Source organism: Phodopus roborovskii, unplaced genomic scaffold (genome assembly GCF_943737965.1).
Source record: "Phodopus roborovskii unplaced genomic scaffold, PHOROB, whole genome shotgun sequence".
Lineage (NCBI taxonomy): Eukaryota > Metazoa > Chordata > Mammalia > Rodentia > Cricetidae > Phodopus > Phodopus roborovskii.
In genome coordinates, this window is record NW_026126418.1 from 28,464,653 (window position 1) to 28,480,616 (window position 15,964).

At 40.0% G+C, this 15,964-nt stretch overlaps 1 protein-coding gene across 1 annotated transcript; it reads left to right on the forward strand.

Moving 5' to 3' along the window:
- Nucleotides 1-4,129: 4,129 nt before the first annotated feature.
- On the forward strand, nt 4,130-8,775 carry LOC127222385 (cytochrome c, testis-specific). The gene is made up of 3 exons (XM_051184427.1): nt 4,130-4,146; nt 5,428-5,614; nt 8,535-8,775. Exons 2-3 carry the CDS (start codon nt 5,446-5,448, stop codon nt 8,681-8,683), a joined length of 318 nt encoding a protein of 105 aa, XP_051040384.1. The 5' UTR covers nt 4,130-4,146; nt 5,428-5,445; the 3' UTR covers nt 8,684-8,775.
- Nucleotides 8,776-15,964: the final 7,189 nt, after the last annotated feature.

Below are 15,964 nucleotides of genomic sequence, written 5' to 3' on the forward strand. Positions count from 1 at the left end.
CATTTGAAAGACCTTAGATTTACTCATGAAAAAGGAAAGATAGACCACAGAGAGGTAATATTGTATAATATTGTGACTTGTTTTTGAAATGCAAAGAGAAAATAATACATTTTATCAGCTTCCCAGAATACCTCACACTTTAAGTGCAATAAACCTTACTTGGTTGATATAATACTCTTCAAAGTTTATGTTAAACCATTTACACTATATGAAAATTTTCTAGGAAATCTTTATCACTGATATTTATTCATGACAAGTGACAATTTTTAGACTGTCTTGTACGAATATGCTCTAAAGCCTCCATTTGCTCCATGGGTAAGTTATTAGCTAAAGATAGTGAATATAAACCCTTAGCTTAGCCTGTGGTGCACACACTCAAGAAATGGTAGACTCCTTCAGTTTGCATGCCTTTCAGTTTGAGACTGTTTACTCCTGACTCCTCTTTTTTCCACAGCCCTTTTGATTCAATTAGATGGCATCTTTAAAGTGTGTGACTGGAGGGCAAAACTCACAGGTTTCATTCAATAATTTGGTGATTGTGGCTATTTAGATTAAAATACAATTGTTCATAATTAGGAATGATTGAAATAGTTGCAGACTGAGTTCCTCGGTCTAATCAGACATAATTTCCAGTGATCAGAAGCAGTCTGTTGGACACTTCTTCTCTAGGAAGCAAAAAAATATTGTAGTACTTGTATTCAATCTAATGCACATAGTTCTTAGTATTATATGTCCAAGAACTTTGATTACTCAATGACTTTAGAAAATTATTTTGGTATTCTTCCTTTTCTGCCTCAGCCCCATCACTCATGGCTCACTGATGATTGTGTGAACACAGATAAGGCAGTCTTTCTAAACACTGCATTGATTATCTTGCCTTTCTTCTAATCCTACTGCCCATTATCTCAGCCCTTCCTTCTCTGTCACCTTCATTTGCTTTTCCAGGACCTTTTTGTCTATTTCAGTTTCTTCTCTAGACTACTCTTGGCAATTAGCATCTTGCAAACTGGCTGTCAGTTCCTGTATTATTGAATTTTCACATAGTTTATTGGCAATGCTTTTCTTAGTGCTTTTTTGAGACAAGGTCTCAAAAGCTGACCTAGAACTCATGGTGATGCTCCTGCCTCAGTCTCTTGAGGGTAAGTGTATAGGAGTATGTCATCATATTGAATTTATGCTTTAATAATTCGAGTTTGTTGTATTTTAACCTCTGACCACAGCCAGATTTGTAACTCATGAAAAGTTGGGAATGCAATGTTCAATATTTGCACTTTTAGTTTAGTTGTCATAATATTTTGCTTACAGTTATGGTGATTTGTTTGTAGCCAACTACAACAAAATCAGGCCAGGGACAGTTGGATCTGAAGGACTTCCCGCCTCTGCGAGAGTTGGGATTCCCGCGGGATCTTACAGCCAATAAGCAGCGAGGATGGAGCTGGCCTGCAGCTGGTGCTGGATCCAGCCTGTAGGAGGAGTCAGGCTGCCACCTGAGATCTTGGCCTCTCTGCATCAGGGGACCAAGGGTGGCACAGGGCAAGGCTGCTGTGATTGTGGTAGGTGCTGGGTGTTTGGAAGAGAGTGGGCTGGGCAGTTTTGCCCTGTGAGCCCTGATTGTGGGAAGATGCAACAATGTACCCAGAGAGGAGCGTTCAACGGTCCCCAGGCCCAAAGCAGTGTGTTGTTGATCAGACTGTCTTCGTGCTTCTGATACCCGGGTGGGAAGGACGGCTAGGTAAAGCTTTCCACTAATGTTGGCTAGAGGTTGCCATCGACGTGGAGGGCTGGGCATTTGGGAAGCTGAATTCATGTTCCCGCCAATGGTGTCACAGTCACTGTCATTCACTGGTAGAGAGATTTGCTCAGTCTCCTTACCTCGCCCCACCTTACACAACCACATGGGAAATTCTGTTCCGTATTTTTTTTTTTTTTTTGTATCTGTTTTCTATTTGCCCTTAAAATATTCTAGTGAGCTTCCCTTCCCGCCTTCATCATTTGAATTATTTCGACTTTGTAAAAATTTAAGTGCGGTTTATTGGTGCCTTAATAGTTCTCACATTGCCCTTCTGTTCATGAAAAGTTAGATGCAATCTACAGTATATAGCAGTATTAAAACCTATTTCAGGGCTAAAAAGTGACAGAGGGCTTCCCTAGTGTGAGTGAGGCCCTAGGTTTTATCCTCAGTATCATTAAAATATAAAACAAACAAACACAAAGGCCCAAATAAACAACAAAATGCTATTCCCTCTGATCTTTTTTTATTATAGTTTTATTATTTAAAACATTTGTAGCCAGGTGGTGGTGAATGTGTTTGTTCTCAGCACTTGGGCGGCAGGTCTCTGAGTTCAAGGCTAGCCAGTCTACAGAGTGAGTTCCAGGACAGCTAGGGCTACACAGAGAAATCCTGTCTTGAAGAACCAAATAAAACAAAATTTAAATATAATTTGATCATATTCTTTGCCTCCTTCAAGTCCTTCCGGATCCCCTCCCCCCTCTACTCACCCAACTTTTATTCTACCTCAAAACAGAAACAAAAGCCCAATGTAACAACTCCCAAACCAAGAAAATAAAACACCACCCCAAAAGAAAAAACAAAACAAACAATACCAACAACAATATCCCACACCAAACCCAATGAAAGCACACACACAGAAAAACTGGAGTCCAATATATGTTGATCAACCACTGAACACGAGGCCTGCCCTGAAGAGGTTGACATCACCCAACATTTAAGTACTTATCTGGGGACAAAAGTAAACACAGTGTTTTAGTTACTGTATTCAACAAAGCACTCAAAGGGAGTCAGACTAGTAGGATTAGGGATTTAACATGGCTCCATCCCTTTATTTCTCTCCACTCCTCATCACTTATGACCCGAAACAGGTCAATTTCCATGTGCCTTGTTTTTTGGTGTGCAGGAGTACATGAGTGGTACCTGTCTCACAGAGCTGTTGCTAAGATCCAGTGAGTTAACGACACACCAATGTTTCCAAGCCTTGTGGTTTACTAATACTGAGATGACTTTAGACTCAGATGAGGAGTCAGTCTCATAGCACACCTCACACCTTTGCCTGTCTCCTCTTACACGAGAAGTACTGGTAAAAGCCAGCTGGTCATGTGGGCCTGTAACCTCAGCACTGGGAAAGCTGAGGCAGGAGGATTGATGAGTTCACAGCCAGCCAGGCAAGCTACACAGTGACTCTGAGACCACATAAAAAGGAGACTGTCTCTGGAACAAACAAAAGACAGCAACAAATAAGTAAATGTCAGTAGTATATCAACTAGTGCCATGACAAATCCGTTTCCTTGCTGCCGTTGCTGAATCTATGGGTTTTATTTTGCCTGGAACAGGGCCATCAGTGTCTGCCCTAGCAATACTCTTCTATGATTAAAGGCAGTGACAGCAAAAGTTATGATGTAACTAACACTGGTGGTTTGAACACTGAACATAGGTGTTTTTGGCAAATGCCTTTGATGTGAACTCTATAGCTTAAGTTTCCTGAGTTGCTAGTAACATTTACTTGGCAAAATCAATCTGCCTGATAGGAGTTCAGGAATAGATACTCTGGCCAGTACTTTAATGGTATTTTGATCTTCAAGATACAGACTTTATAGTTACAATGTATATATTTTACAAATTGACATATATTTCCTTTTGTGGAGGGATTTACCTCCTTTATGGTTTTAATCAAAGACACACTGTGTTTTGTAAATATTTGAATAATTAACAACAGATACATGTAGAAATTAAATGCAGTGTTTTGAACATTGCTTGAATTTTGTCACCTTCTCTTCCATAAAGTAAGTTTTCTTGTCTTGATTTCTCTCACACCTAATGACTGAGTACTGAATTGTGGGTTTTGAAGGCTGCACACTAAATTGCCTTCTTTTTTTGATGTGAATTAATAATAGTTATTGGTTTCTGATCAGATTTTAAAAGTGAGGAAAAAGCTTTTCTATCACTTTTATGTGATGACTTTCATTATTCATCACTGTCTTTTTCAAGTGTCATATTGATGCAAATGAAATAAGTAAAAATAAAATCTCATGATTTTATTAATAATAATTTGTTGTTTAAATCTGTCTTAATCATGAACTCTCTTGTTCTCATTCTTCACAGACTGCAAAGTGTAGGGAAACACAGCCCAGGTGGACCAGTCGTTATCATGTCAGTGTGCTCTGTGTGTGTGTGTGTGTGTGTGTGTGTGTGGTATGTATGTGTGGTGTTGAGCTCGTTTGTGCAGGCATAAATGGAGGCCAGAGGATGGTGTTGGGATGTCTTCCTCAATCATTTCTCCATCTTACTGGTAGAGACAGGCTCTTTCACTTAAGCCCAGAACCCTGCTTTCTGGGCTGGCTTGCCAAGCACTCAAGATGTGCCTGTTTCCATTTTCATGGGAGCAGGATTAAAGGCACGCCTGGGTGGTAATGTCAGGGACTCAACTCACTTTACCTGCTGAGCCATCCCCAGACTTCAGAGTTCAATTTATGATGTTGTAATTATTTTACTTTTCATGTCATTTTGGATTCATGTAATTAGGAAGTATTTATTTGGTTGTCCAATGAAATTTCTGGTGGTAGCTGAAGCACCTTTGTTCAGAATTTTGTTTGTATCTCTCACTAGACAAGACCTTTCCCACTTAACACCTTATGTTTTATGCCACATTAATATTAATTATGTACCAATGAGGCCTGAACTCAGTAATGTTATTTTTTATTACTTTCAGGTAACATTTGGTCTAATCTGGTAGATTGGTTTACAAATAAGAGTGTAAAGTAAGTACAAAAGTAATTTTACATGTATCATACAGGGGTCTCACTTTTTTTGTGTATGATTTTAGTCTCCTGTGCATGTCTGCCATGATGAGTGTAAACAACATGATGTTTACCTATCATGTTTGTTCCATTTTTTTAAGTTAAGGGATATCCATGTTTCACATTATTTTTGCATATGTATTTAAATTAATGTAATTGTTTGAAGGCTGAGGTAAAACCAGGTTTATATCAATAGTTGAGTTTATGAAGAAGCTATGACTAAAAATTTAAAATAAGTCCGATTAGGTGGGTGTGATGACACATACCTTTAATCCTGGAAACAGATGCAGGTGAAACACTGTGAGTCTGAGGCCAGCCTGGTCTACATAGAGAGTTCCAGGACAGCCAGGACTAACTAGTGTGACCAAAGCAACAGCAAAAGTCTGATTAACAAGATGATTAAGTGTCTGTAAAGTTGGATTCTGTAGTACATCTGTGTTTTCGAGCATCCAGACATTAAAGCACATGTACATTAAATGTTATGTTTTTGCTTAATATTATTAACATTCACTTCAATCAAAGTATTGGGATCCTTCACCCTCCCAGATTTTTTTGTTTTTTGTTTTTTGTTTTCTAGGTTTGAAAATCTGGTATTTTTATGCTCTGTGATTTAAGCTCTCACTGCAGAACAAAATGGGAGATGCTGAAACAGGCAAGAAGATCTTCGTTCAGAAATGTGCTCAGTGCCACACAGTGGAGAAAGGTGGAAAACACAAGACAGGTCCAAATCTCTGGGGCCTTTTTGGCCGGAAGACAGGACAAGCACCAGGATTTTCTTACACGGATGCGAACAAGAACAAAGGTAAAGGCCAGAAGCTATGGGTGCTCGAAGATTTTGTTGCAGAAAAGACTGTGCATGGTTTGTTGTTGAAATGTTTGCTTGACTTATTTCATTGGAAATAGACTGCTGTGTTTCTGTTTATTGAAATACTGATTTTTGCCTCAAGAACTGGCCTTAGATAACTTGTTAACCTTTCAATAAGGAGAATAAGCAGTCTTTGGTTTTTGCCCATGCAGACTGTATTTTATGTAAATTTTACATGTTGTATTCATTTTGAGAAAGCATAAATTAAGTCTAAAAAGAAAATATTTTAATGACATGATAGCTGTAGTGATTGCATTTGTAGTAGTGATTCTTACCAAGGTTGGAGATTTAAAGTTTGAAAATATATTTGATAATTTATTTGTTGTTTGTTGGTAGAAGGGAATTAGACAGTAAAGTGAGAAAGCATTTTAGAATTGAGATTAAAAACAGCTAGAAAAGACACACACATATATAAATATACTTAGTTCAGCACATCAAATATTCTTACAGCTCCAGCTCCTGGTTCCAATATCCACATTGTGTACATGTGGGGATCATAGGCAGCTTGCAGGGGTAGGTCCTTTCCTTTCACTATATAAGTCCTGAGGGGAAATCTCAGGACTTTGAGTCAGGCCTGTACTATTATAGTATTCAGGATGTATAAAATTGCTGGTGAGTAGGTATTGTATGGGTTTTTGTTACAGAATCTATAAAACCTTGGAATTTCCTAAGTGAAAGGATTGTCTTTGTTGTCATGGTTAGTCCCAGGGACCAGGACCTGACTCTTGCTGATGTGATGTCTCCACTCCTAGGTGATGGTGGGACTCCTAGAGCATTTCTAGATAGGGGCTGGGCCATGCTGGAAGGACCAATCATATGATTAGATAATTGTACCTCCTGCTCAGGGATATCAGGTGTACTTCTGGAGACAGAATGGGGATTGAGGTTCTGAAACAGTTCTGGCATGTTATTGTGAGTCTGTCAATCATGCTTATGTACTGAAATCCCCATTGGAAGCTCCTTACACACCAAAGTCCTGGCAGATTGAGAAGGTCCTGAGTCTTCAAAAACATTGCCTGGAAGCTGTGCACTTTGGGGGCCTCCAGCCCTTGCCTTGCGTGTCTCTTAGACCCTGCCCTGACACATGGCCTTTATAGTAATTCTTGGTGCACTGCTTCCCTGAGTCCTGTGAACAGTCCTAATGACTCATTGGACATCACAAGATTGTGGGGATTTCAGAAGTTTGGGAGATCAGTAACCCTCCAAAAAAAAAAAAAAAAAAAAACAAAAAAAAAAAACACAAAAAAAAAAAAAACCTTATACTTTTTGAAACAAAGGCCTTCTTTTAGTCTAATTATAAACCATATTTGAATTGAAATGAAATTAAAATTACTGCAGAGCTGTGTGCTGCCCAGTCAGTCCGTTGTTTCCTTTTTTGTACATAAAAAGTATTTTCAGTTCATGAGGTACTATTTGTCAGTCTCGAGTAACTGGAGTCCTAGCTAGAAAGTCAGCAAAACACCTCTATCGAAAGGTACACCTGCTCTGAAAGTATAGTAAGAATTAAATAGAAAAATACGACCTCTTAGCATCAACGATTTGGGGAAGCAAAGAGCCACTGGTTGTACTGTGTGCACTGAGATATTAGACACTCTTAGTAGAAGGGGGGGGGGAAGAAAGCAAACAGATTATCTCAGGGTATTTAGTACTGGGTCATTAGATAAAAAGTAGAGGTGGGAAACCTATGTTGATGAAGGAACATTAGAAGCAAAGAAGGGGACCAGGAAGCAGTTGACTGCAAAGAAATGAAACCAAATGATGTCAGACATTCCCTGAGTTAGGGAGCTGAGACGAAGTGGGGGGAGAAGGCCTGCCTGTGTTGTTTGAGAAAGGAAACCGAGAAAGTAAACAGTGTGGGAAGACTAGATCGGGACAGGAGCAGAGCATGGAGAGAGCTGGCTTACTGGGTCAACAGCAGGTATTAAATGAAAGATGAATGTTGAAGCAAACAGAGCAGACAGAGTAGAGAGTGTGAACACCATCTTGGCTGCTTGTTTGCTGGTGTCGGTCATTGGTCTATGATGTCCCTGGGCAGGCCTGTCCTTTTTGGCTTTTCTTTTGGAGGTGAAGTTGTTGATGTGGTCCAGTCGGGGTAGTACTTCACAGGTGGAGTATCAGATGCTGGTCACACTTCTGGGCACACCCTCACCCAGAAGTCAGGTCACTGTGTCCTTTTCATTGGTTTTACAAGGAGAAGAGGACAACTTTTTCTGTCATCCTGAAATTGGATTTCTGAATCACAGATTTCTACAACAGTGTTTGTGTGTGTGTGTGTACGCGCGCATACTCGAGCAGGCACATACATGTCACAATTTACATGTGGAGGTCAGAGGATAACTTAGGGGAATTGGTTTTCTCCTTGTTCTGTGCTCTGGGAATTGAACTCAGGTTGTCAAGTCTTCATGGTTGTTTCACCCAGTGAGCCATCTCTCTACTAAGTAGTCACACGTTCTTGAATTCAGGCAGCTTGTCATGTCAGAGCAAGTATTCTGTGGGCCATCATTTTGCCCACTTTCAAAGGGGAAGACTGGCTTAGATTACATGATATCTGAGATCTTCTGTAGAAGGTATGCTGCAATTTCAGCAGCACGAGGCACTGTGTAGGCACAACATATCTGGGGTAGTTGTTCATTGACTTATAGTGGTCTTTATCAGTATGTGACTATTGGATTCTTACAGAGAAACAGAAATAGACTCTATTTCTGGAATTTTCTTGTACTCCAAGCTCTACATTATTAGCTAAACAGTTTTCCCACTGAGTGAGGTGGTAACCCTTTTGTTCACATATGTGGGTCATACAGATGGTAAGCCCTAAAAAGTAACTACAAAGACTTAATACTTATTTTCAACTTTATAGGTATTGTCTGGACAGAAGAAACTTTGATGGAATATTTGGAGAACCCAAAGAAATTCATCCCTGGTACTAAAATGATCTTTGCTGGTATCAAAAAGAAGAGTGAGAGAGAAGATCTTATTCAGTATTTAAAACGGGCAACATCCTCATGAAATACTGTTGCAGCTTCAAAAATATTAGTTCTCAATTTCAAATACTGTGTTTAATAAGAAGCAATTTCTGCTCTTTCTTGATAAGCCTGTAGTAATTTTAACACATTAAAATAAAGGTTGATATTTTTGATTGTGTAAAGTCCACTCATGAGATACCCTGACAAGCCTGCATGTGCTTTGATCTATGCTCTAAGGCGGTGTCAGATCATCCCTTTACTGGTTTCTGCATGCACAGAACATTGTATTAGCCTGGACACTACTGTTGAGGATGGAGATAGTGTCCAAGTGATTCTCTGCAGTTCAACTGTAGACATAGCAGACACCTGTCTTAGTTTTCATGAAGCTGTGTTTGCTTACTACTTAAAGTAACTTGAAGGGGGGGTAAGTAGGTAAAATCCAGTCAAACTTTGGGAATGCTTTTGGAGAGAGAGGGAGAGAGAGAGAGAGACAGACAGAGAGAGAGAGAGAGAGAGAGAGAGAGAGAGAGAGAGAGAGAGAGAGAGAACAAATTATTGATTTGAGTCTGGGTGAATATGGCCTACTTTGATAAGCACATCTTGTAAGTGTTTTTGCATTTGTATCTTTAAGATCTCGTCCTGATAAGAAATACGACGAAGCTCACTTGGGATCTTTTGAGGGAAAAGGCCCCAAACAACCCTGAAAAAGGCAGAAAGAGCTCCATCTTAGAACAGTGAGAGTGAAGCGTGGCAGGGCAGGCTCACTGAAGCCAGTGGAGGGCACAGTGTAGTGAGGCCTCTGGGCTGTGTGCAGGACTGTCACCCAGATGATGGGTCCCGAGGAGGAGGGGACGGCTCCCATAGCAAAGAGGTGGGTAAAATAGCTAGGGGTCATTATGGGAAGGATAACATACCAGTTACCTCATTTACTCTTCACGTCACTGCCCCAGGACCTTGGGGGTGAACTTCATCTTCTACAATGGTACACAGAGTTTAGTTCAGGCTGCAGGCAAAACATTGAACTTCTACGGATAACTTTTGCCTTTATAATTGGTTGACTTATAGTATATACTGCTTCTGTGAGATGAATATAGTTGAAAAGGAGCAAATTCTCGAAGGCTCCCTTAAATTTGCTAAGTGCCCATGCTTATCCTTGAGTATTCCTGACAAGTGGGATGCCAGTGTCAGTACTGCGTGGAAATGTCTCTGGGAATCAAAAGTGGCTTCAGGCAAGGCTACCCTTGTTATTCTTTCCCTAAGGGAATTTTCTTCGAGAGCAGAGAGGGTCACAGGGTCTCTGAGAGTATGCTCAGAGCAGAGTAGGGTTTGCAAAGCTGTACATCAAATTAGACAGCACCTCCCATCCTCGTTTGCATGAGGCCCATCAGCTGTGAAACAGAACTTGAACTCGGTTCTTATTCATAACCTAGCCCAGAGTGACAGAGCCTGCTAGAAGGATTTGCTGGCACTGCTACAGGCCCACACTGCAGGGAGGGAGGAAGATGTCAGGACTGGAGTTAAAACACCTTTGCCTTAGGAGGAGTGGAAGTAGCTGTTATGAGGACAGATGATAAAAGGCATTTGGATAGAAATGAAGAATAGTTACTATTCAAGTGGATTTCGGCTTTAAAAATTGTTGGAATAGTAACATTGGGTATTATATTAAACTTTAGCCTTAGTAAGAGTAAAACAAGTCCCTCCTTATTTTTTTTGCTAGTGGCAATGTTTTATTCATTAGAAAGGTTGGAGGAAATGTTACAAATGAGCATGGTAATTAAAGTTGTGCACTGGGATAGACTTTATTATTGAGCCTGTCTATGAGATGCTTACATTTATTTTAGGATGGCTTTCTGTGAAACTGCTTCTGGCCACGCTGACGGCTTTTTTTCTGTGTCAGTTTAGGATACAATTGAGGCTCTCAGAATTCTTTGCATGGTTCCCAGTCAGGCTGGTGACAAGAGCTATTTGCTTGAGACTGGGAGGCAGCAGCTCACAACCCTGTATACAACCTATGCTTGTCACACATGGATGGCTCTCATGTTTGGTGGACAGCAATCCTTCCAACTCCTGCTGGCCCCTCCCTTCTGCCTCCTGTGAGCCCTAGAGCAGGTGTGTGCTGCTTTGCCGATGGGCCTGGCTTAGCTAGGTCACCCACATCACAGGTGGATAGATGCATGACTAGATAGCAGAGTACCAGTTTGCTCTCTTGGGATTATCGTTGCTCTCAATGCCTTTTCTTTATCCATCTGCCCTGAGAACTGACCCCTAATGTCTAGATGCACAGCCAGTAACAAATACTCTAATGGGACCGAACTCCAGGCCAGGAGCTCTAAGTCCCCTTCTTGACTAGGCTCTCTGTCTTGGCCTCTCTCCTTAGCTATTTGTAGTATGAATTCCACTTAATCAGTTTAACAGATTCACACCCTTGGTACCTGATCACCTCAATCTGCCTTCAGCTAGAACCTTGTCGAGTTTATTTATCTAGAATTCCCTTTACCTTTGGCATTTCTTTCCTCTTACTGCTTTCCACTGCTGACCTCTCACCTTACTCCCGGGCTGTAAGTCTTTGGTATTCATTGTTGAGCTGAATTTTTCTCCAGCACCAAAACACCCTGTTGCAGTTGTCCCTTAAATCAGCATCATTTTATTTATTTTTACTGCCTTTAACAGTGACAGAATAATGTTTTCCTTGATACCAGCATCCTTGTTTAGTCTTCTCAAACTCCTCTTTGCAGCCGCAGTGACTGTTGTTATTCTTTAACCACCTACATTTTGTGTGGTTTCATTTCTAATGAATCTCTTGCTCGTAGTACTCTCATGATCTTGCTCCCTAGGCAAAGACTGTGGATACAGGCACCACCACTGTACAACACAATTTGTGAGCAACAGGAACCTCGGGTATATATGGAATGTCCTTCAACCTGAATTAAGTGTGCCTTGATAGTGCAAGAGGAGAAAATAAATTATTAGTATTGAAAATGGTCAAGCACGTTAATATCTCCTAAACTTAGATTAGATATTCAAAGGAAGAACATTTACGGTAGCGAGAAAACATTTTATGATGATGAAATTTGGAAAAGCAAGTACTATAGCACCACTTCCAAGAACAGAAGATTAGTGATCAGAAAAAGTAATGTTGATGTTGTATCAATAGAAAAAACATTTAGGAGAACTGAGAAGTCAGATGATTGGATTAAAAACTATCACCTTTAGTACTATCCATTTTAATATCCAATCTTAATGGAGCTCTAAAAGAATAATAATGTACCAGTTTACATAAATGTGAAATCTTTTCACATGACAGCTTTGTGCCTCAGAGAAGGAGGAGAAAGAATCCTTTACCAAATAGTGGGACATTGTCAGATCTTCCAGTCCTCATATTTATTACACTGGGTCAAGTACTTCCCAGACATAAAGCTTGCATTCATGTGGGAAGCAACATAACATTTGCTTTTCAAGAAGAGTAATTGGTTAATTGAACCCTTGTGTGCCATAAGATCACTGTGTATAATATAGCACATATGCTGTGTATAATACACTGTTGATAACACACTGAATATATGCCCAAATCATTCAGAAAGTTTGCTCCTTTGCTTAATTCTCCCTCTTCATCTCCTCTTAAAATAGCACAGGTAGGAATTCTCAGGATTTCCCACCTGATGATCCTTATTATCCACATGTGAGTTTGAAACCTCAGTGTCACACAATTATTCTGCTTTAATTCCTTACTATGCACTCACAGCAACCTCATTTGGGCACAGAAGTAAAGCTCTTTCCAAACTAAACTGCTTCCTGCTGTTTGGGAGCACTTTCCATCCCATGGGGATCCTGAGAAAACAAGGAAACCTGGGCAAATTCTGTCTTTAGTGGTCTGTGAGACTGCATGGTCTCACTCAGCTGTTTTGGATGTTGGATCACCTGGGCCATTGCTTTAGGGGGTCTTGACTGATCAAACCATATTAGTCTGGAAGGAATCCACAGCTTTCCATCTTCTGTGGAAACAAAAGCAGAACCTCTTTTCCAAAATAACATGTCCTTAGGCTTATATTTTGAAGTCAAGGCATTTTCAAAAGTATTAATCCACCTGCAGTTATAATCAAATGTCTTTTGGCAGCTGTTGCTTCTTCCTCAGCAATAAAAAAAAAAATATAAAGACAACACAATGACATACAGTATCCAGACTCTTTGTGTATTTTCCATTTTTATGTGGCTTTTTACAATTACTCAACTTCTTTTCTTTTTCTTTTTTGAGACAGGGTTTCTCTGTTTTGCTTTGGAGCCTGTAGACCAGGCTGGCCTTAAAATCACAGACATCTGCCTGCCTCTGCATCCCAAGCGCTGGGATTAAAGGCCTGCACCACCACCACCCAGCTTTACTCTATTTCTTTTAAGGACTTTCTCTATCCTTTTTCTTTTCTATTCCAAGCTGTAAACTGTAAACTGTTTAGAGTTTTTTTCCCCTCTGAACATATCTTTATGGTATATTTCTGTCTTTTTATTCTGCTAAACTGCATGGCTAGGATTAAAGGGGAGGTTTTAGCTGCTGGGTCTACCCAGTTAGGCTTTCCAGCTTGGGGAGTATGTTTACCACCAGCTCTGGGAGCTGTGCTCACCGCCTCAACATTGGTCTATGCTGCCATCAAGCAGCTGCCATCAAGCAGCTTGTAGAACACTGCCCATAAACCTTGTTTATCTGTATAAGATATATATATATATATATATATATATATATATATATATATATATATATTATTCAGCATGCTGTATGGCTTGGTACAGCCTCTGTGTACAGAGGTGGGAATTGGCCATGTTGTGCTCTAGCCTGAATGCCATAGTGTCTCTGCACTATGGTCTGCATGAGACTCAGAAGCCCAGTGTGGCTCATTTCTGTGCTTTCAGAATGCTTTTTAAGCTTTTTGTCAGGTTTTATGTGGAAATTCTTGCTGAACATTTGGGCGTCAATAAAACTGGTTGTGATGGTTTATGTCTGTAATCCTAACACCTGATAGGCTGAAGCAGGAGGATATGGAGTTCCAGGCCAGCCTGGGCTACATAGTAAGAAGTTGTCCCAAGAAACTAAGAACAAACCAAAAAACAACAACTACAACAAACCACTAAACAAAAGACAAAGACAGGAGAAAATAAGGATGAAAAATAGAAAATGAAAGAAAAAAAAGGAAAGGTAGGAATATGAAAAATTCTATACCCCCCGCCAAATAATACAAAATGTAAGGGCACAGAGACAGCAACCAGAAAACATTGAGAAACAAAAAGGGAGGTCCTGAGATACTTTTGTAATCAAAAGTCTAGTTGGTGCTAATCCTTAAATGTGGGATTAGACCCTGGGTTCTTGTCCTCCAGTATTTGACTTTTATACCTTTTAGGTTGGATCTATTGAGGTATTTATGACCTGAGACCCATATACTTTAACTTACCATCATCCATATGTAATGTCTGTTCTATGGCAATCTAAAGCAATTGCATGAATTAAAAAAAATTTTTTTTAAGATTAAGCCTGCTAAGAGCCTTAGTTTTAATTAATTATCTTTTTTTTGGTAAGATATTTGACATTATGTGAAAATGCTGACTATGTAAATGCAGTTTAGTAATTAAAATGGTGGTGGGAAAAAAATGTGTGTCCATGTCTGCCATGGTAAGATTGTGGTCTGCTCCAATGGAACGCATTCATTAATTAGTTTATTCAGTATTTGTTATACATTGTGGTGACTGGTCCTCAAGACACCTTCAATAAACATTGTTTCTAGCTATTCATGCCAGGAAGTTCTGAGATCATTAGATTTAGTCCTGCCAGTTAAGATATTGTATCAGTTTCCCCAAATATGTTATCCCTGTGTGAATTACAATTTTTCTAGTTCTTAGTATCACTTTTCCTGCTATCCTGTAGTGCTGTAGATTAGGCCACATATTTTAGTTGCAGCTATGTGCCATGGACCAGCTTCTTTGTAGTCAGTGTTGCTGTAGTAGCCATACCTCAAGGACTTAGAACAACAATGATTACCTCCCGTTCCCATGGCATGTAGGCTGTGATCGGCTGTGATTCTGTTTAGGTGTCTTCCTATTCTGGGCTCCAGCATTGGACAGTCTTATTCTTATGTCAGAAGGGAAGATTGGGAACCATGGAAGAGGTTCCCAGTGCATTTTCAACACAGACATGATGCTCATTATTTGTGTTTACATTCCGCTAAGACTTGTTAAATCGAGTGCCGTGCTGGAGAGCCAAGGTAAGGCAGAGGTATTCTCTCCTCACAGGAAGGATGGTAAGTACAAGGCAGTTATATGTCATCCCTTTGAAAGGAAGAAGGTATTGAATAATTGTAAGCAAAATGACAAAACCATGAAGTGTGTGCGTCTTTCCTTTCCTAGCGGTTTCATTTCCGACCACCCCTCCGGTGAACCCAGGCTCACTGCTGTTTGATGTAGCTGCTCCCCTGACCAATCACATCCTAGGTGTCCTCCGCTTTATTCTCATTTCTGCTTTCTCCACTTGCTCGTAGCCTGCCTGCTGGTGTGTCAGTTTCACTTACACCCTAGCTTGTGATCCTGCTGGCATCGCTGTCACTGTGTCTTTCTGTGACTTCTCTAAGTCTGACATGTGCAAGGGGAAAAAAAAAAACAAGCCACTGTGAATCTGATGGCTTGGATTTTAGGCTAATAATGAAATTGCTGTGCCATTTTATTTGCAGTATGAAATAATTCAGGAACAGATTCTTTGAAGCTAGGACTAGAAGATTCTGGTCTGTTGTTTTATCTGAGAGCCTCATTCAAGATAATTGCTGAGAGAGGTAAAATTCAGATTTAGAAAAGGAAAAGAAAGCTTTATTAATTGAATAAATAATGTCATATTTTTGAAAACAATTTTTGCTGTGTTTATTTTTATTTATTTATTTATTTATTTATTTAGTGATAGGTCTCTGTTCCAAAGGCCTCTGAGGCTCTAGGAATTACTAATACGTTGCCAGATCTCAAAAGCATTGACAACAACAAATACAGAGATTTGGCTGCAAGAACAGAAGTGAACTAGATGCTTTATGAAAACTACTGGGAATAAAAGACAAGACTCACATTAAAAGAGAAAACTAGTACTTAGGTTGGGCTGAAATGGCTGCAAAACCTAGCATGATCTGCATTTCATATAACCTGGCTCCTTGGAATTTTTTTTCCCCAGTTCAAATGAGTTTGTGTTTGGAAGCTTGGTAAATGTCACACCTCCTTAAACTTAAGACAGAAATAGAAACAAAAACTACTAAAGGCTCCTGGGTTTCAGGCTATCAACTGGAATGTGGTCAACCCACCAGGGGCCACA

Coding starts and splice junctions, on each gene's coding strand:
- LOC127222385 (XM_051184427.1), top strand. CDS start 5,446: ATGGGAGATGCTGAAACAGGCAAGAAGATCTTCGTTCAGAAATGTGCT. Junction 5,615..8,534: donor GGATGCGAACAAGAACAAAG/GTAAAGGCCAGA, acceptor TCAACTTTATAG/GTATTGTCTGGACAGAAGAA.